Genomic DNA, 22,207 nt, shown 5'->3' on the forward strand with positions numbered 1-22,207 from the left:
TTCCTTTAGACAAAATGAGATGCCTTAGAATAGAATAGAATAGAATAGAATAGAATAGAATAGAATAGGTCTTTGTTGTCACTGTTACAGAAAACAATGAAAATCAGTTTCACACTCTCCATATAGCAGCATTAAAAATAATGTGTATGTCTATGAATTTATAATGTAAAATGTTTAAGTTCAGTGAGGTGATAAAATAAAATAAAAGCGGGAGTTTTCAGCAGTACATTTTGCATCGTTCCAACAGACATATTTTCTTAATCATCAGGCAAAGGAGGAGGAACCGCCTTCTTAATATTCTCCAGAACTTTCCCAGGTGTCTGCTGATGGCCGCCTGATTTATTCCAGAGTTGTTTCCTGGACCTCGCTGGCAAAGATTCTAATTTTGTTTGTCCATTAATCCCTTCATTACTTTGTAATTTCACGTTAAATTGAAGTCGTTTGGTCAGCTAACGGTCTGGTGTGTCCAACGGTAACTGAAAGAAAAGAGACGCTCTCCTTAGCCAGTGTAGGGTTACCACCGCCCCTTAAAATACGGAATCGGCCTTTATTGGACAATTAATTGTTGTTCCGTATTTTCATAAATGCCCCGTACACGTCTGTCACACACTCATCAAAACTGTTTAATGTAAAAAAAACAAAAAAAAACAAACAGGAAATATTAAGGGCAGCCAATTTCTTCGACGTAGGACCTTTGCAGCGAGGACCCGATGCCAGGTCCAGCAGATAGATCTCAGACTTCTCTGCCTTTCCGGTCCTGTCTCTGGTTGCCTGGTTACAGACGCTGCTGCACCCGCGCATCTAAAAATGTCTACAAGCGGAACTCCACCACGTTCAAAGAAGCAAGAACATTTTCAAAATTGCAGACGTGAGTGGGAAGAGTGGAACCCCTGGCAGTGGATACGAGACAAACTGTTCTCTGTTGCTCATGGATTAGCTGAAGTAAGGCAGCATCAGGAGACCAACATGGAAGAACCATGAGAACAGAGAGAACCCAACCAGCAGGTCACAGTTTATCATCATCTAATCATCTCCTGAAGTCCATATGGTAAGAGACATCAGTATCTGGTTGTTAATTTACCAGAGGATGCTTATAATCATGCTGATGTGGTCTGTACTCTACAGTATTTTAGTGACTCAATAAATGCCTAAGTTTATTATTTGTTAATGCTTTTATAGTTTTTAATAAACATTTATTTAATAGCCTATATGTAATCAATAAATGGCCTTTGACTATGTAAAGAAAAACTCAGAACTCTGATATGCTAACAGTACTAAATAAATCAAGAAATACATGCACACACACATAAATATGTCAATACATTAATTATATTAAGATAAGATTTAGATGAAAAACAACTGTCTGCAGAGAATTTCTTTGTACAGTATTCTGCATTCAGTTGTTTATGTTTTTGCAGAATCCAGTATTGCTCACTGGTTGGTCATTACATTTTGTTAGTTTGATTTCACTGTTTAAAATGATGCCACCTCTTTTCAGACAGAACCTGTGATAATAAAACAATACAAAATTTTTAGTTCCGTGTTAATAAAGCACTTAAAGCTTTAAGTATGGCTAAATGCTTTTTTCAAAATTAAATATATCACTCCTTAGGTGGTAGTGGCCCCAAGTTCAGTAAAGTTGGAAAGATATTCACAGATTCAGACTTCCAGCATCAATAACTCATTAGATATAGGTTGTCAAAACATAAACGGTGCCTCTTTCCCATTGTTGCAAGGCAGACAATGTGCTACAAGCCCAGTTTTATCAAAAGTAGCTGTCTTTCAAGCTACAGGAATAACATTGGTGTCTATGGAGTGAACAGGGTCCGTCTGCAATTTGCAAAACCGCTGCAACAGTAAAGAGAGACAAATATTCAATAACTTCACTCTTCTACATTGTAGTGTCACTAAAACGATCCTTCCATGGTCTAATAGTTCTGACCAACATGCTGATATGAGCCTTAAAGTTTACCCAGAATGACCTTTTTAAACCAATGATTGTTTGTAGGACTCTAAACTGTTCACACTAGGATACATCCCATAATGCCCATGATCACAGTTGGTTCTAGAGAAAATCAACAAAAATCATATTTAATGTTTAGACTGTGATCTGGATGGATGAAATTGTTTTGTTTTGCAACATTTTGTGATCATTTTAGTCTGTTTCTCTCACATTTTGGTTGTTTTACATCTTTTGGTGATAATTGTGCATCAAATTTAGGTTGTTTTCTGTCACATTTTGTTCATTTTGTGTCACATTGGAGTTGTTTTGCATCTTGCTGTGTTCATTTTGCATCACTTAAACTGCTGTTCATACTATGATGCATCTAATAATATTGATGCTCAAAGAGGGTTATAGAGAAAAAGAACAGAAACCAGATTTATTCTTCAGACTGAGACACCTGGATGGATGTAAAACTGATCTGGAGTCAGTTTTTAGCAGAATTCAGATGTGTTTTTCCACCTAAAATGTCATCTGTCTATCTGCTGTACTGATGATATGATGTCATCGATGATGCCATCTGTGATGTCATAAGGCTCATTTGCCTACACTGTACATTTTGAATGTCTTTATTATGATGTCATCTGTGATGTCATCTGTGATGTCATAAGTGATTAGAAAAGGCTATAAATTCAGGTCAGAAAATTCAGGATTCCACACTCCTTCGTGACGACGCCGAACCATGGACCGAGAACCAACCAGAAGAACCGTGCAGAACCGTGTACCGAAAACCGAAAACATGTCGGGAAATGAACAGCAATTAGGACCTGAATGGGAAGACATGATGGAGACCATTGTTGACTTTGATAATGAGATGGAAGCGCTGATGGAAAGTATTGTTCCATTAGACACAAGCAGCGACCAATCTGAACCGACCACAGTGGACCAGTGTGAACTGCAGACAGAACAAACTGTCTGTCTGTCCAAAGAAGATGTTCTGCCAATCATAAAACTGTCTTTGAGCAGAATCTCGGAACCGCAGTGGAACTTGTTGGCTGCAGGTACTACCGACTGTGCGACGGTTAGAGTTCTGAGTGATGTGATATCCAACATCACTCAGGCTCTTGGTGCAGAAGTCGTCAGACGGGTAGTCCGTGACATTCCTGAGCTCAAAGCAGCATCAGCGGCTGGCAGACAGAATGTTAAGCTTTCTCTGGGAGACTCCATCTCTGCCAGTGTTGCAGAGTCTCTCAGCCTCCCAGAGAGAAAATTGAAGAGCATGAAACAGTTGACAGAACTTATTGAGATGGAAGTTTCAGAGCAGGTGAACTCTGCTGTGTCTCTGGCCATCAGCAGTTCTGTTTTACCATCACAACTGGCCACTAATATCAGCGGCTCCGAGTCCAGCATCAGAAACCTGAATCAGTTGGTGCTTCAAGCGGCTGCATGTCTGAAAAAATATGCAAAGAAGCTGTGCGCACACTGCTCAGTGGGAAACCTGCTGCTCTGTTCAGGGGAACCAAAGGAGGCTCACACTGAGGAGGTTTCTGGAACTGTAGAGGAGGACATCGTTGTGAGCTCATGTAACGAAGAAAACTTCATCACTGAGCCAGAGGTTCTTGCTGCTGGACACAAACGTTCTCCAACACCCGCCGATCTGAGTCCTGTTCTGAGTCCCGCTGTTGCTGCAGCAGATTCCAAATCTGTCTGCAGTAATGATGAGGGTGATGATGAGGGTGATGATGAGGGTGATGATGAAGGTCCAGCTGAAGTGTCTACACCGGTTGTAGCCCTCAGGGACTCTGAGTCTCTTTCTGAGTCTCTTTGCAGTTTGGTTTCAGTCCATGAAGAGCCTGAGCCCCATCAGAGCTCCTCTTCTCCAGAACCGATGACCAAACTCATCGCTGCTTCCGAACCTGAAGCTAAAACCGAAACCCCAGATATTCGTTCCAACAAGTCCCAAGATAGCGCCGATGCTATCAATGCTCTGCTAGTGAGGGTGCTGTTGAAATCCCTTGATAAATCCAGAGACCCTGTGATCACCAAGGACTTCCAGACTGTCCTGAACCGTGTGCTTGCCCTGCCGCTGGATGATATCAGCGTTTCTGCCAGCAGAATCAGCGAGACGAATAAGAAAATATCCAAGTCCATGTTGAAAGATCTTCACAAGGAGTTTGGATCTGCAGAAAATCTGCTGAAGGCAGCTTTGACAGCAGAAGATCCATCTTTTGATTATGCTCTGCTGATGATTTTAAAAATTAATTTGAAAATCATCCCTCGGCCAGATAGCATGAAGTCAGCAGTTGAAAGGTTCCTCTCAGCGATCAAGAGACGGTTCAAAAGGAACAAGCAAGATACCAACGATGACTCTTCAAAATAATGTCTTCATCCATCTTAAGAAAACAGCACCGAAAGCATCTTTCCTTCAAGATGAATGGATGATCTGATTAATAGACTTTAATAATTAGATTAACAAACTTTTAGAATTAGATTAACAAACTTTTAGAATTAGATTAACAAACTTTTAGAATTAGATTAACAAACTTTTATAATAAAACAGAGATCAAAAATTAAACTTCAAATTTAAAATATAACTAAAACAAATGAACTCAAAATTCAAAAAAAAAAATAAAATAATAAAAATCATAATACCAGAACATGTTTTCTATTTGTTGACTGAGTGCAGCAGCTTTTCATGAATTCTTTCTTCTCACTTCAATCCAACAACATGAGTTTCACCTCAGAATTTGTTTGTTCTGAGTGACTTTAACAGACTTTTCTGACAGGTGTTTTCTGTAGAAGGTTTATCAGTGAGACTTTAGTTTCAACATTTCAATTCATCACATCAGTGAAGTAAAAGGAAATGAATTAACATTGAAAATAGGTTTAGATTTTGGTTGCTCTGTGACTAAACTCAGGTTGAAATAATTATTTTAACTCTTGCGCTTTAATTTTAAAAAGTTACACAAATGTCCTTCAGTAAAAAAAAACTCTGACAGATATTATACATGAATATTAATTTCTATTTTCACTGAGTAAATGTTTGAACCAACATCAGCTCTGGTCATAGAAAACAAATATTCATTTTCAGGATTTTTCACCCTTAAATTTGTTGACATCATGCCACTTAAAACCAAACAGCATACGGATTATTTTCCATGTGCTAAACGCTAAATGTCAGCAGTAATTATTATTATTATTTCTAACTTCTGCTGAAAACAACAGATTAATGCAGGTCTTATTGAATAAAGTGTGTCTGTGTCTAAACTCAGCTGCACTGATCTGGTTCACTGATTGTTCCGGAAGCTTCTCTCTGTGACATCACACTGGGAGCTGTGCCACTCACGTTACCTAGCAAGAGCCAAACAAAAACAACAAGCCAGAAACCAAAGATAGAATAGAATACATATAGTTTACTGATGGTTAATAGGGAATTGATGTGTAACAGCAGCATGCAGAGGAGGAGTGAGGGGAGGTGGGCTGAGCTGATGGAGGTTGGAGGAGGAGGGTGGAGGAGATCCTGGACACAAGTCTTTTTGGGGATACGCTGCACTACTGACCCTGGTACACTCACCCCTCTAGAATTACACAAAGATCTGAAGTATAACAGTACACATTTATCACTATTGGTCTTAACAAAACACACAACAAAGCAAGATTTACCAGCAATACACACTTCCTATCAAAAGCACAAGAGAATTAGAGTTCTGCCTGCACCAAGCAAAAACTCAGAACATTCCTTTAGACAAAATGAGATGCCTTAGAATAGAATAGAATAGAATAGAATAGAATAGGTCTTTGTTGTCACTGTTACAGAAAACAATGAAAATCAGTTTCACACTCTCCATATAGCAGCATTAAAAATAATGTGTATGTCTATGAATTTATAATGTAAAATGTTTAAGTTCAGTGAGGTGATAAAATAAAATAAAAGCGGGAGTTTTCAGCAGTACATTTTGCATCGTTCCAACAGACATATTTTCTTAATCATCAGGCAAAGGAGGAGGAACCGCCTTCTTAATATTCTCCAGAACTTTCCCAGGTGTCTGCTGATGGCCGCCTGATTTATTCCAGAGTTGTTTCCTGGACCTCGCTGGCAAAGATTCTAATTTTGTTTGTCCATTAATCCCTTCATTACTTTGTAATTTCACGTTAAATTGAAGTCGTTTGGTCAGCTAACGGTCTGGTGTGTCCAACGGTAACTGAAAGAAAAGAGACGCTCTCCTTAGCCAGTGTAGGGTTACCACCGCCCCTTAAAATACGGAATCGGCCTTTATTGGACAATTAATTGTTGTTCCGTATTTTCATAAATGCCCCGTACACGTCTGTCACACACTCATCAAAACTGTTTAATGTAAAAAAAAAAAAAAAAAAAAAACAGGAAATATTAAGGGCAGCCAATTTCTTCGACGTAGGACCTTTGCAGCGAGGACCCGATGCCAGGTCCAGCAGATAGATCTCAGACTTCTCTGCCTTTCCGGTCCTGTCTCTGGTTGCCTGGTTACAGACGCTGCTGCACCCGCGCATCTAAAAATGTCTACAAGCGGAACTCCACCACGTTCAAAGAAGCAAGAACATTTTCAAAATTGCAGACGTGAGTGGGAAGAGTGGAACCCCTGGCAGTGGATACGAGACAAACTGTTCTCTGTTGCTCATGGATTAGCTGAAGTAAGGCAGCATCAGGAGACCAACATGGAAGAACCATGAGAACAGAGAGAACCCAACCAGCAGGTCACAGTTTATCATCATCTAATCATCTCCTGAAGTCCATATGGTAAGAGACATCAGTATCTGGTTGTTAATTTACCAGAGGATGCTTATAATCATGCTGATGTGGTCTGTACTCTACAGTATTTTAGTGACTCAATAAATGCCTAAGTTTATTATTTGTTAATGCTTTTATAGTTTTTAATAAACATTTATTTAATAGCCTATATGTAATCAATAAATGGCCTTTGACTATGTAAAGAAAAACTCAGAACTCTGATATGCTAACAGTACTAAATAAATCAAGAAATACATGCACACACACATAAATATGTCAATACATTAATTATATTAAGATAAGATTTAGATGAAAAACAACTGTCTGCAGAGAATTTCTTTGTCCAGTATTCTGCATTCAGTTGTTTATGTTTTTGCAGAATCCAGTATTGCTCACTGGTTGGTCATTACATTTTATTAGTTTGATTTCACTGTTTAAAATGATGCCACCTCTTTTCAGACAGAACCTGTGATAATAAAACAATACAAAATTTTTAGTTCTGTGTTAATAAAGCACTTAAAGCTTTAAGTATGGCTAAATGCTTTTTTCAAAATTAAATATATCACTCCTTAGGTGGTAGTGGCCCCAAGTTCAGTAAAGTTGGAAAGATATTTACAGATTCAGACTTCCAGCATCAATAACTCATTAGATATAGGTTGTCAAAACATAAACGGTGCCTCTTTCCCATTGTTGCAAGGCAGACAATGTGCTACAAGCCCAGTTTTATCAAAAGTAGCTGTCTTTCAAGCTACAGGAATAACATTGGTGTCTATGGAGTGAACAGGGTCCGTCTGCAATTTGCAAAACCGCTGCAACAGTAAAGAGAGACAAATATTCAATAACTTCACTCTTCTACATTGTAGTGTCACTAAAACGATCCTTCCATGGTCTAATAGTTCTGACCAACATGCTGATATGAGCCTTAAAGTTTACCCAGAATGACCTTTTTAAACCAATGATTGTTTGTAGGACTCTAAACTGTTCACACTAGGATACATCCCATAATGCCCATGATCACAGTTGGTTCTAGAGAAAATCAACAAAAATCATATTTAATGTTTAGACTGTGATCTGGATGGATGAAATTGTTTTGTTTTGCAACATTTTGTGATCATTTTAGTCTGTTTCTCTCACATTTTGGTTGTTTTACATCTTTTGGTGATAATTGTGCATCAAATTTAGGTTGTTTTCTGTCACATTTTGTTCATTTTGTGTCACATTGGAGTTGTTTTGCATCTTGCTGTGTTCATTTTGCATCACTTAAACTGCTGTTCATACTATGATGCATCTAATAATATTGATGCTCAAAGAGGGTTATAGAGAAAAAGAACAGAAACCAGATTTATTCTTCAGACTGAGACACCTGGATGATGTAAAACTGATCTGGAGTCAGTTTTTAGCAGAATTCAGATGTGTTTTTCCACCTAAAATGTCATCTGTCTATCTGCTGTACTGATGATATGATGTCATCGATGATGCCATCTGTGATGTCATAAGGCTCATTTGCCTACACTGTACATTTTGAATGTCTTTATTATGATGTCATCTGTGATGTCATCTGTGATGTCATAAGTGATTAGAAAAGGCTATAAATTCAGGTCAGAAAATTCAGGATTCCACACTCCTTCGTGACGACGCCGAACCATGGACCGAGAACCAACCAGAAGAACCGTGCAGAACCGTGTACCGAAAACCGAAAACATGTCGGGAAATGAACAGCAATTAGGACCTGAATGGGAAGACATGATGGAGACCATTGTTGACTTTGATAATGAGATGGAAGCGCTGATGGAAAGTATTGTTCCATTAGACACAAGCAGCGACCAATCTGAACCGACCACAGTGGACCAGTGTGAACTGCAGACAGAACAAACTGTCTGTCTGTCCAAAGAAGATGTTCTGCCAATCATAAAACTGTCTTTGAGCAGAATCTCGGAACCGCAGTGGAACTTGTTGGCTGCAGGTACTACCGACTGTGCGACGGTTAGAGTTCTGAGTGATGTGATATCCAACATCACTCAGGCTCTTGGTGCAGAAGTCGTCAGACGGGTAGTCCGTGACATTCCTGAGCTCAAAGCAGCATCAGCGGCTGGCAGACAGAATGTTAAGCTTTCTCTGGGAGACTCCATCTCTGCCAGTGTTGCAGAGTCTCTCAGCCTCCCAGAGAGAAAATTGAAGAGCATGAAACAGTTGACAGAACTTATTGAGATGGAAGTTTCAGAGCAGGTGAACTCTGCTGTGTCTCTGGCCATCAGCAGTTCTGTTTTACCATCACAACTGGCCACTAATATCAGCGGCTCCGAGTCCAGCATCAGAAACCTGAATCAGTTGGTGCTTCAAGCGGCTGCATGTCTGAAAAAATATGCAAAGAAGCTGTGCGCACACTGCTCAGTGGGAAACCTGCTGCTCTGTTCAGGGGAACCAAAGGAGGCTCACACTGAGGAGGTTTCTGGAACTGTAGAGGAGGACATCGTTGTGAGCTCATGTAACGAAGAAAACTTCATCACTGAGCCAGAGGTTCTTGCTGCTGGACACAAACGTTCTCCAACACCCGCCGATCTGAGTCCTGTTCTGAGTCCCGCTGTTGCTGCAGCAGATTCCAAATCTGTCTGCAGTAATGATGAGGGTGATGATGAGGGTGATGATGAGGGTGATGATGAGGGTGATGATGAGGGTCCAGCTGAAGTGTCTACACCGGTTGTAGCCCTCAGGGACTCTGAGTCTCTTTCTGAGTCTCTTTGCAGTTTGGTTTCAGTCCATGAAGAGCCTGAGCCCCATCAGAGCTCCTCTTCTGCAGAACCGATGACCAAACTCATCGCTGCTTCCGAACCTGAAGCTAAAACCGAAACCCCAGATATTCGTTCCAACAAGTCCCAAGATAGCGCCGATGCTATCAATGCTCTGCTAGTGAGGGTGCTGTTGAAATCCCTTGATAAATCCAGAGACCCTGTGATCACCAAGGACTTCCAGACTGTCCTGAACCGTGTGCTTGCCCTGCCGCTGGATGATATCAGCGTTTCTGCCAGCAGAATCAGCGAGACGAATAAGAAAATATCCAAGTCCATGTTGAAAGATCTTCACAAGGAGTTTGGATCTGCAGAAAATCTGCTGAAGGCAGCTTTGACAGCAGAAGATCCATCTTTTGATTATGCTCTGCTGATGATTTTAAAAATTAATTTGAAAATCATCCCTCGGCCAGATAGCATGAAGTCAGCAGTTGAAAGGTTCCTCTCAGCGATCAAGAGACGGTTCAAAAGGAACAAGCAAGATACCAACGATGACTCTTCAAAATAATGTCTTCATCCATCTTAAGAAAACAGCACCGAAAGCATCTTTCCTTCAAGATGAATGGATGATCTGATTAAGACTTTAATAATTAGATTAACAAACTTTTAGAATTAGATTAACAAACTTTTATAATTAGATTAACAAACTTTTATAATAAAACAGAGATCAAAAATTAAACTTCAAATTTAAAATATAACTAAAACAAATGAACTCAAAATTCAAAAAAAAAATAAAATAATAAAAATCATAATACCAGAACATGTTTTCTATTTGTTGACTGAGTGCAGCAGCTTTTCATGAATTCTTTCTTCTCACTTCAATCCAACAACATGAGTTTCACCTCAGAATTTGTTTGTTCTGAGTGACTTTAACAGACTTTTCTGACAGGTGTTTTCTGTAGAAGGTTTATCAGTGAGACTTTAGTTTCAACATTTCAATTCATCACATCAGTGAAGTAAAAGGAAATGAATTAACATTGAAAATAGGTTTAGATTTTGGTTGCTCTGTGACTAAACTCAGGTTGAAATAATTATTTTAACTCTTGCGCTTTAATTTTAAAAAGTTACACAAATGTCCTTCAGTAAAAAAAAACTCTGACAGATATTATACATGAATATTAATTTCTATTTTCACTGAGTAAATGTTTGAACCAACATCAGCTCTGGTCATAGAAAACAAATATTCATTTTCAGGATTTTTCACCCTTAAATTTGTTGACATCATGCCACTTAAAACCAAACAGCATACGGATTATTTTCCATGTGCTAAACGCTAAATGTCAGCAGTAATTATTATTATTATTTCTAACTTCTGCTGAAAACAACAGATTAATGCAGGTCTTATTGAATAAAGTGTGTCTGTGTCTAAACTCAGCTGCACTGATCTGGTTCACTGATTGTTCCGGAAGCTTCTCTCTGTGACATCACACTGGGAGCTGTGCCACTCACGTTACTTAGCAAGAGCCAAACAAAAACAACAAGCCAGAAACCAAAGATAGAATAGAATACATATAGTTTACTGATGGTTAATAGGGAATTGATGTGTAACAGCAGCATGCAGAGGAGGAGTGAGGGGAGGTGGGCTGAGCTGATGGAGGTTGGAGGAGGAGGGTGGAGGAGATCCTGGACACAAGTCTTTTTGGGGATACGCTGCACTACTGACCCTGGTACACTCACCCCTCTAGAATTACACAAAGATCTGAAGTATAACAGTACACATTTATCACTATTGGTCTTAACAAAACACACAACAAAGCAAGATTTACCAGCAATACACGCTTCCTATCAAAAGCACAAGAGAATTAGAGTTCTGCCTGCACCAAGCAAAAACTCAGAACATTCCTTTAGACAAAATGAGATGCCTTAGAATAGAATAGAATAGAATAGAATAGAATAGAATAGAATAGAATAGAATAGAATAGGTCTTTGTTGTCACTGTTACAGAAAACAATGAAAATCAGTTTCACACTCTCCATATAGCAGCATTAAAAATAATGTGTATGTCTATGAATTTATAATGTAAAATGTTTAAGTTCAGTGAGGTGATAAAATAAAATAAAAGCGGGAGTTTTCAGCAGTACATTTTGCATCGTTCCAACAGACATATTTTCTTAATCATCAGGCAAAGGAGGAGGAACCGCCTTCTTAATATTCTCCAGAACTTTCCCAGGTGTCTGCTGATGGCCGCCTGTTTATTCCGAGTTGTTTCCTGGACCTCGCTGGCAAAGATTCTAATTTATGTGTTTGTCCATTAATCCATTCATTACTTTGTAATTTCACGTTAAATTTGAAGTCGTTTGGTCTGCTAACGGTCTGGTGTGTCCAACGGTAAACTGAAAGAAAAAAAGAGACGCTCTCCTTAGCCTAGTGTAGGGTTACCACCGCCCTTAAAAACGGAATCCTGGCCTTATTGACAATTAATTGTGTTTCCGTATTTTCATAAATGCCCCGTACACTTCTGTCACACACTCATCAAAACCTGTGTGAATGTCATAAAAAAAAAAAAAAAAAAATCTGGAAAATACTTAGGGCAGCCAATTTCTTCGACGTAGGACCTTTGCAGCGAGGACCCGATGCCCAGGTCCAGCAGGATAGATCTCAGACTTCTCTGCCCCCTTTCCGGTCCTGTCTCTCGGTTGCCCTGGTTACAGACGCTGCTGCACCCGCGCATCTAAAAATGTCTACAAGCGGAACTCCCACCACGTTCAAAGATAGCAAGAACATTTTCAAAATTGCAGACGTGAGTGGGAAGAGTGGAACCCCTGGCAGTGGATACGAGACAAACTGTTCTCTGTTGCTCATTGGATTAGCTGAAGTAAGGCAGCATCAGGAGACCAACATGGAAGAACCATGAGAACAGAGAGAATCCAACCAGCAGGTCAACAGTTTATCATCATCTAATCATCTCCTGAAGTCCATATGGTAAGAGACATCAGTATCTGGATGTTTAATTTACCAGAGGATGCTTATAATCATGGCTGATGTGGTCTGTACTCTACAGTATTTTAGTGACTCAATAAATGCCTAAGTTTAATTATTTGTTAATGCTTTTATAGTTTTAATAAAACATTTATTTAATAGCCTATATGTAATCAATAAATGGCCTTTGACTATGTAAAGAAAAACTCAGAACTCTGATATGCTAACAGTACTAAATAAATCAAGAAATACATGCACACACACATAAATATGTCAATACATTAATTATATTAAGATAAGATTTAGATGAAAAACAACTGTCTGCAGAGAATTTCTTTGTACAGTATTCTGCATTCAGTTGTTTATGTTTTTGCAGAATCCAGTATTGCTCACTGGTTGGTCATTACATTTTATTAGTTTGATTTCACTGTTTAAAATGATGCCACCTCTTTTCAGACAGAACCTGTGATAATAAAACAATACAAAATTTTTAGTTCCGTGTTAATAAAGCACTTAAAGCTTTAAGTATGGCTAAATGCTTTTTTCAAAATTAAATATATCACTCCTTAGGTGGTAGTGGCCCCAAGTTCAGTAAAGTTGGAAAGATATTCACAGATTCAGACTTCCAGCATCAATAACTCATTAGATATAGGTTGTCAAAACATAAACGGTGCCTCTTTCCCATTGTTGCAAGGCAGACAATGTGCTACAAGCCCAGTTTTATCAAAAGTAGCTGTCTTTCAAGCTACAGGAATAACATTGGTGTCAACAGGAGCCAGTTGAAGGCTGCAGTGATTTTAGTGACACTACAATGTATAAGAGTGAAGTTATTGAATATTTGTCTCTCTTTACTGTTGCAGCGGTTTTGCAAATTGCAGACGGACCCTGTTCACTCCATAGACACCAATGTTATTCCTGTAGCTTGAAAGACAGCTACTTTTGATAAAACTGGGCTTGTAGCACATTGTCTGCCTTGCAACAATGGGAAAGAGGCACCGTTTATGTTTCGACAACCTATATCTAATGAGTTATTGATGCTGGAAGTCTGAATCTGTGAATATCTTTCCAACTTTACTGAACTGTGGCCCTGAGCAGCCGTGGTGGACGTCCTTTATTTTCATCTCTGAAAGGTGGCAACCCTAAGCCAGTGAGTCACTGTCCTGAACTTTACTAAACTAGTTGCTGATGAAATTTTGACAGAGTTTGGTTTTCACATTCGTTGATGATGTTAAGAAGTTAGCCGAGGAGTAGCGTGTCTGTGTGTGTGCATGTTGGGCCGTTAGCTTGCTCTCTTTGGTAAGTTTCATCACTCGTTTTTCTGCTGTTAGCTGCTGACAGAAAACTGATGACCAGAAAAGCAACACATTGAAAGGTAAGACTTCTACTCAGCTATAAAATGTAACTTATTCTATTTTCCATGCAGAACATTCTGGTAAAGCTGTTGTTTTTATGACAGAGAAAGACTTAATGGACCAAATCTGTTGGGTGTATTTATTCCGCTGACATGGGCAGTAAATAGCAGCACCCAGAGGAAAGCAAAATCCAAGAAGAGATCTCATTGTTGTTTCTGTTTTTTCTTCTAGACACAAATGAGATATTATTGATACTAAGGTACATATATAAATTAAAAGAAATATTAGTAATACCAATTTTAAAGTTCAGAAAAATAAGTGAATGTAAATATATAAATGCAAAAATGTAAATATATTTAAATAGATACATTTAATAAAAGAAAATGAAATAAAATTCAACTAAATTAAATCCATGCCTTCCTTTAATGCTGCCCTGGCTTGTTGGTCTATCGCTGACATGAATGCTGTTTATGCTTTTATTATCTCTATTTTTAATTATAGCAATAATAAAAAATAAAATAGTAACAGTAATAACTATTATAGCAATCATCTTTTTAAAAGCCAAATGCTGCTTATGCTTTTTTGTTTTTAGTGCTACTACTACTAATGTTAACAATAATATTAATAAAATATAACAAATGAAAATATATGGATGTACATCAATAAATAATAGTCATAATAACTTAAAATCTGAAAAATAAATGAATGTAAACATATGAATTCCATAAATGATACATGTAAATATGGACATTTTACTAAAAAATTAAATGAAGTTGAACTAAACTAAATTACTACTAATAAATAGAAATAATGATTAAATATAACAATAACAGTAAATATCATTGAAAATAAATGAATGTAAATATATAAATATAATAAAATAAATATATGTAAATATATACATTTAATAAAAGGAAATGAACTTCAGTTAAATTAAATTAGATTAAATTAAATTAAATCCATCCCTTAGTCTAATTCTTTTTTAATAATTTAAAAACGCAGTTTATGTTCTTAGGTTTTTAAAATCACTCTTATTAATGATAGCTGCAATAATGAAAATTAAATAATAATAATAGTGTCTGTGAACCTCTTTCTTAATTGTCAGGAAACTGGATTTATAAGACGTCAACTTGTATTTCTGGTGTCTCAACCCAGTAAAGTTTCTTTTTCTTCATCTGTAAAGAAACGCTCAGCATGAGCAGATCTACTTTTGGTTTGAATATTTTTCTGCCTCTGAACAAATGATAATTTCTTAGTGCACCTCAGTTTGAGACCAGTAGAACACCTTATTTCTGCACAGCTTAGTTTGCTGTTAAATCTGTCATATACTGACTACGCCCCCTGGTGGTTAGCACACAGAAATACATTTCCTTACCAGTGGATTCACTGCAGCCATGAGAGACTTTATCAGTTTATTATTATTTATTACATGTTGAATCCATGTTCGTAATTTTTATATTAACATATGTTGAATCCATGTTTGTAGTTTAATAATAACACATGTTGAATCCATGTGTGTACATTAACACATGCTGAATCCTTATTAATAGTTTGCGTTTCTGCATGCTCCAGCTTTAAACAGACCATCACCGGTGGCGGTACGGTCCATGTATATTTTGGCAATTGGATTTTCCATTCTGAAACAGGTATTGAAAAGCAAAAAATGAGTGGTTATTTAATTTTCATTTAATGAAATAATCACAGATAATAAAAATATAAATAGCAGAGAAAACCTGAGAGAATAATTTCCTGAAAAGTCTGTGAAGGAAAAGCAGATTTTTATCCTGAAAGATCAGAATCAGCTCCAACATCTGCATCTGACAGCATCAAGTCAACCAGAAAGAAAAGCAAAAAGAAGATGACTTCTTTCTGATCACATCTGTTCCACTGCTCACAGGCTGCTGCTGCTCACATTCTTCACATTTATTGTCCAGGAGCTGGGTCTTTAAAATAACCACTGTCTCGTTACAGAGTGAAAGTAGCAGTTCCTCCTGAAGGTCAGAGATTGCAGCATCTGAGGGCCTCTTCAAAAGATGACATAGTTGATGAAGACGTTCTGGAGCGGGACCAGAAAGACCACGACCAAGCAGCCTTGAGATCTTAGGCAGAGTCTCCTTCGGGTGGATGTCAACGGTGTTCACAGTCAGGTCTGTGGTAATCCTGTCAAAAAACAAAGCAGAAAAAAATCTAGATTATAAATCAACATGTAACCAAAGCACTCTGTGTATAACGCCATAGTATAGGATGTAGTTCAGAAAATGTCAAAGTACAGTATACTTTTCAAGAATAACATAGTGTGGCCTGTAGTTCATAGTACAGCATGTCGGCGAAAAAAAAACCCCATAGATTATTATGTGGTTCAAAAAGCACAAAATGATAGGATGTTACCTAAAATTGTCATGTATGATATGTGGTTCAAAAAATGTCATAGTGCAGTATATTGTCAAAATAGTGTGTTATTCAAGAAAACATCAGAGTATAATATGTCCTCTAAAAAATGCCATAGAATAATATTTCATTGCACAAGTAAAAGTATAGTAGTTTTTAAAACTCGTCAAATTCTTATATGTTGCTAAAAAACAACAAAAAAACAAAAACAAAAAAAGTCATAGTAATATGTCAATTAAAAAAGCCTATAGTATAGCATGTCACCCAAAAAGCATCATAGTTTAGCATGTCGCTCTGAAAACATTGTTATGTCCCAGCTGTCTGAAGTAGGTAAGGAGCAACACAAAAACAGTCCAAACGCTGGTTTCCAGAGGGTTAGACATCTATTTATTTGAAAGAGTAAGTTTACAACAACACAACATGTGAGGGGGTTAAAAGCAAATGGTGTTAGTAAAATAAAAATAAATAAACAGAACTAAAAGTGAACTTCACGGTGACATTGATGGGCATTCCAACCAGGAACCAAGTAAATGATAATCAATAGGAAAAAAAAAATTGTCAACAAAGTTTTCTGTTAGTTTGTGTTCTTCTGAGTTTAACTCCAAGATTTTAAATACTTTCATTTACTGCAAATGAATATCTACTCCAAATGTCTCACTAATAATCATTATCAGCCTTAAAAACCCACAAAACACCCCTCTATACTCCACCACACTTAGTACAGTCCGGTTCCCCCTTCTATAAATCTGCTTGGAATCTTCCACTTCCTGTTTGTCAAAGTGACCTTCTTCCTGGACAGGTTTTGTTGGAGCTCATGCAACAAACATTTTGGGTAACTGCACTTTAATATGGATGGATGACACTGAATTAGAGTCTGTTTTAATGAGACTGAGTTAAGATGTGTAGCTCTGTCATTAAATAGGAAATTATTTCTCAGAATTCACAGAGAAAAGTCTGAAATGTTTGCTAGGTTAGCGTCCCACATGTACTTTGGCTCAGCTAAAGCTAACTCTCTCCAACTTCTGGATCTCTTGAGTTGCTTGTTGTTAAAATATCTTGCTAGAGGTGCTGAAGCTCAGAAAGTCTGAGATGTTTGTTCAAAATAAGCTCATTCTCAAGTATTATCTGAACTGTCCTCTTTTGTTTGAACTTTCCCTAAACTTAGGAGTTAATGACAGAGCAGCACATCCAGACTCAGTCTCATTTATGTAGAGATTAAACTTCAGTGTCATTCATTGATGTGAAAGTGCAGTTTTTCAAATGTTTGTTGCACATGCTCCCGACCAAACCAGTCCAGGTGGAAGATGATGTGAAGAGAAAGCTCCAGAGGATGAATATCACACATTTACGTTGGAAATAAATGTCCTTTAATTAGACATTGTCATGCAAAAGTTGGATTTCCCTTTAATGATGTTCAAATCTTTGTTGAGTGTTTTGTTGATGTTTGTTTCTAAATGTTTTCTGACACTCGTCCCCAAAGATTAAAACCTTTTACGGCTCACAAGCTGCAACAATTCACACATTATCAACTATCTTTCTGACTAAACTAAGATAAAAAGTGAAAAACTGCCTGATTCCTGCATCATGAATGTAAATCTTTTTGGTTTTTATGACAGTAAACTGAATATATTTGGGTTTGACATTTTATAAACCAGAACAAGAAATGAATTAGTGGAGAAAACAATTAACAGATTAATGGACAAAGAAAATGTGTTTTCCAACATATATGGCTGAATTACTTCAACATTACAAGATACATACAGTTTTAATTCAATTTTATTTATATAACACCAATTACAGGTTAAATTGTCTCAAGATGCTTTATTTTTATATTTTTTTGTCATATTTAAAATATGACAAAGTAAGAAATTTAAACTTCTTGACTAATCCAATTTATTATTTGGTTTTTAAGAGACTAATGTACAATTAAAATAAGTTTCTCCACTAAAACTAATAAACATGAGGTCAAATAGAAGGAAGAGTTTTAAATACTGCAGTCCCACGACGACAAGAATAAAGTTTGTCAACAAAAACTAAATCTGCTGGTGGATTCCATTAAAGTCCTAATAAAAGATAATAAAGTGTGATACTAAAGGTTTGTGGTGCTAAAAATGTCCAAGTAAAGATATGAAGCTGAACATGTGGATGGAGGGTGATAAAAGTTGACCTCCCTTCATTTCTCTGGAGCGACTCCATGGATTATATGGATGGTGGTTAAAGACCTGCTCTTCTAGTCGTCTTCCTTCTAGTCGCTGTAAAAAGTCAGTCCATCCTGGCTGACTTCAACACCTCTTCATGACAACTTGTTCTGCCTCGGACCTGGTGGAAACTCCAGAAACTGGGGAAAACCTGTGGAGACTCGAAGAACTCGTGGAGACTCGAAAAACTCGTGGGGCGGGGGAAGGTGTGGTGGGTGGTGTGGGGAGGCGGGGGAGTAGAGGGGGGAGGCCGCCACCCACCTCCCCGCCTACTCTCCGCCCTGACTCCACCCAGACTCCGCCTTGGCTCCACCCATGTGGTCACTTGAGAAACTACGATGTCAAAGGGACGACGAAATTATGTCTTTGTATCTGATCTGTAGCTCAGTGAGTTAAGGATTTGCCTATGGAGCTGCAGGTCGCTGGTTCAAGACCAGACACTTCTTAAATTTTCTCAAAATTCTGACAAAGACAAAGAAAGAAAACTGCCGGTGGTGGGTCTTGAACCTGCGACCCTCCGCTTGGGAGTCTATCCTCTTAACCCCCTGAGCTACTTGCTCAGATACTAATTCTTCTTTTTTTTGCGCATTTATCATCTATTTTTTGTCATTTTCGAGTTTTTTTTTTAACTCGAGTCTCGACTCGACCGTTTTTCTCAGGAGGTTGGACTTCAGCCTTTGTGCTGGAGGGTTGAACCCTCAGTTCCAAGACCTTCCAAGCCTCCACGCCTCCCGAGTCCTCAGGACCTGAGCTTTCACACAGTCTGAGGGCTGAAGTTTTCTAAGTCCCACATTAGTTCTCTGTTAGTTTGAACCTTCAGACAGTCTGAGGGCTGATGTCCTCTAAGTTCCTGAGTAGTTCTCTGTTAGTTTGAACCTTCAGACAGTCCAAGGACTGATATCTTCTAAGTTCCTGAGTACTTCTCTGTTAGTTTGAACCTTCTGACAGTCTGAGGACTGATATCTTCTGAGTTCCTGAGTAGTTCTTTGTTAGTTTGAAGCTTTAGACAGTCTGAGGACTGAAGTTTTAAAAGTTTCTCAGTACTTCTCTGTTAGTTTGAACTTTCTGGTTAACAGAAGCCTTAAAACTTGTGACCATGAGTCTTGATTTCACATTTAGACCATCCATCTGAGTTCTTCTCAGACCTTCACCTGTGGGTTTTTTAGAAATCCTCAACAAACTGATTCTTTTCACTGAACAGTAAAGTTTGTGAAGATCAGAAGGTAACATTAGTTTGATAAATGCCTTCAACTACTAGTAGACTTTATCTGGAAAGCAGTTTTCTGAAATGAGTTCTTAGTAAATCTGTCCACAATCAAACCAAGAACATAGAAAGAGGAAATGTTTGAAGAAACAACTTGATGTTTTCATTTCAGACTAGAAAATGCTTTAATACCTTTATCTGTTTTTGCTCTTTTTGATTGTTTTATTGTCTCTTCTGTTTAATTTGATCTTCTAAAGTCTAACTGGTGTCTTTTCAAATGTTTTGTCTTTAGTTTGATTCTTCTTAATGTTTAGTTTTGCTTTTTTCACCTTTTATTCTTTTCTAATGTCTGATTTGATTTAGAAATGTTTTGTCTCTTTAATGTTTAATTGTTGTTTTTTCAAATGTTTTATCAGCTTGTTTGAAAAATTTCCTTTTCTTTGCCAATGTTTAATTTTTTGATTAAATCTTAAAGGTTTTTCTTTTGAAATGTTTTACCACCTTTTAATGTTTAATTTTCTTTTTAAATGCTTCATTGTATTTTCTGTTTAATTCCTATTTAAAATTTTATTGTCTTTAGGATTTAATTTTTCTAATTATTTAGTTTTTGAATAAAATGTTTTGTATTTTTTTCTACAATGTTTAATATTCTTGTGAAATTGTATTTTTTAAATGTTTAAATGTCTAAAATATTTCAACTTTAATGTTTAATTGTTTAAAACATTTTGTTTAATTTCATAATCACATGTTTTGTATCTTCTGTTTAATTATCCAATTAAATATTTTGTCTGTCTAATATCATTTAATTGTATTTAATGTTTAATTTCTTTTTAAAAGTTTTATTGTATTAAATGCCTTTTTCCTTTAATTGCATTTTTTAATGTAGTTTATTTCTTTAATCTTTTTTTTTCTGTCAAGATTTTAACCCCAACCTTAAAAATGAAACAAACCCTTAAACCACAATGAAAATACTTCTGTTGTCACAATCATGAGTTAGTCAGTTATTCAGTTTATCAATTCAACTTTATTTGTTTAGCACCTTTCACACAGATGACAAAACTAAACAAGCAGAGAAAAAACTATGCTAAAACTATGATTAAAACTCAAAAACATATTTTTAAAAAAGATTTCACATGGTAATAAAATCTGTTGTGTCCAGGGGATGGAGGGAGTTTATTGAAGTCTTCTTGGGCTCACATGGGAAATCATTTAACATATAAACTTGATATTCAGTCTAAGGAAACTGCAGAGCAACAGAAGAACCAACAATATCTCCTGTTTTCTCCTTTAATGAGTCGACTCTTCTTGTGCTTTCAGACCAAAGAACTACAGACTCTTCACAACCTGCTCAAACTCTTGGTACAGGACCTCACCACACGGGTCAAGAAGGTTTCTGTCTCATTTCTACTCTGAAGCTCACCTTCTCCTGCTCAAACTGCTGACAAATGTTTCTGCTGCTCTAAAGTCTGGTCTCCAGAACTTCCTAAAAACTCTCAAAGTCTCTTCTGCTGCAGGTTGCTTTGTAGAACTGTTCCAGAAAACCTCACTAAACCACATGGAGGGGCCTCAAGATAGTCGTCCAAATGAAACCATACAAAAACCAAACTAGTACAACCCAAATGCTAAAGTCTCCTGCAGCCTACCAGAGAACCTCTGAGAACAGAGAATCATGACTGGAACTCTTACCTTCTGGACAACCAACGTTGGTTCACAAACAAGAATACAGAATGTGTCTGACCAAAAACCTCTAAAGACTCACTACAGCCAAGATAAAGACACAACTCAGCTGGACCAAATCCACTAATCACTGCACACATTACCACCATGTGCTACCTGTGGCTAAAGAACCACATTTACCAAGACAACTATCCAGTACAAAGCCCTAAAACACACCAAGAAACACATTAAAGATGATTTTACTGCTGGAAGCTGCAAGCCAACGCCTAAAGAAATAACTAAAGCAACGGAACCAAACCCAGATCACTGGTGAAGAGAAACAGAGGAAATGTTTGTCTGCAGCTAAATAAAGCAGGAAGACACTGAGCTGCTCAGGTGTTCCTGATAACACCAAGCTGCCACCTGGACAGCCAATAGGAACACAGCTTCCTGGAAGTCCAGAGGGCTGGGTTAGTGAAGGAAATTTAGTTTAAAGTTGAAGCAGAAAGTTAATAAAGAAAGTTGAAAACCACCTTCTGACACCTGAAATCTCTGAGTTTTCACACAAAGAACACCTGAACATGTCAAACTGGTTCCATAGTAGAACCCTCATTGTAAAAACGTCATAGTATGGTATGTTGCTCAAAAAACATTAGTACCCGGCTGTCTAGGGTCACCGAGGAGTAACACAAAAACAGGACAAATGCTGGTTTCCAGGGGGTTAGGAGGATATTTATTTGAAAAAGGAAGTTTACAACAACACAACATGTGAGCAGAAAAATCACAAAGTCTGTCTTTAGTTCAGCTGAAAATATTAGTTTTTGTCTTTTTTATTGACCAAACTTTTCAGGAAGTAGATGAAGAATAATTAAAGCTCTCATGTAGAAGTCCAACTTATTTTGGATCCTTGTGGAGAGTTTAATCTTAGAGTTTGTAAAGGTGTTGAGTTTTTAGAGTCACATGGATTCTTTTGAAATTTAATAACCGAGTCCTGAAA

At 37.4% G+C, this 22,207-nt stretch overlaps 1 protein-coding gene across 1 annotated transcript; it reads left to right on the forward strand.

Annotated features, from left to right (window-relative positions):
* Window positions 1–641: 641 nt before the first annotated feature.
* LOC129350265 (uncharacterized) lies at window positions 642–22,207 on the forward strand. Its single transcript, XM_055016250.1, has 4 exons — window positions 642–6,716; window positions 13,741–13,784; window positions 15,736–15,911; window positions 20,872–22,207. The coding sequence occupies exon 1, from the start codon at window positions 2,685–2,687 to the stop codon at window positions 4,320–4,322; it is 1,638 nt and encodes a 545-aa protein (XP_054872225.1). The 5' UTR covers window positions 642–2,684; the 3' UTR covers window positions 4,323–6,716; window positions 13,741–13,784; window positions 15,736–15,911; window positions 20,872–22,207.

The sequence above is a fragment of the Amphiprion ocellaris genome, chromosome 12 (assembly GCF_022539595.1).
Source record: "Amphiprion ocellaris isolate individual 3 ecotype Okinawa chromosome 12, ASM2253959v1, whole genome shotgun sequence".
Classification (NCBI taxonomy): Eukaryota; Metazoa; Chordata; class Actinopteri; family Pomacentridae; genus Amphiprion; species Amphiprion ocellaris.

Bases quoted from the DNA above. Each gene is read 5' to 3' on its own strand.
- LOC129350265 (XM_055016250.1), top strand. From the start codon at position 2,685: ATGGACCGAGAACCAACCAGAAGAACCGTGCAGAACCGTGTACCGAAA.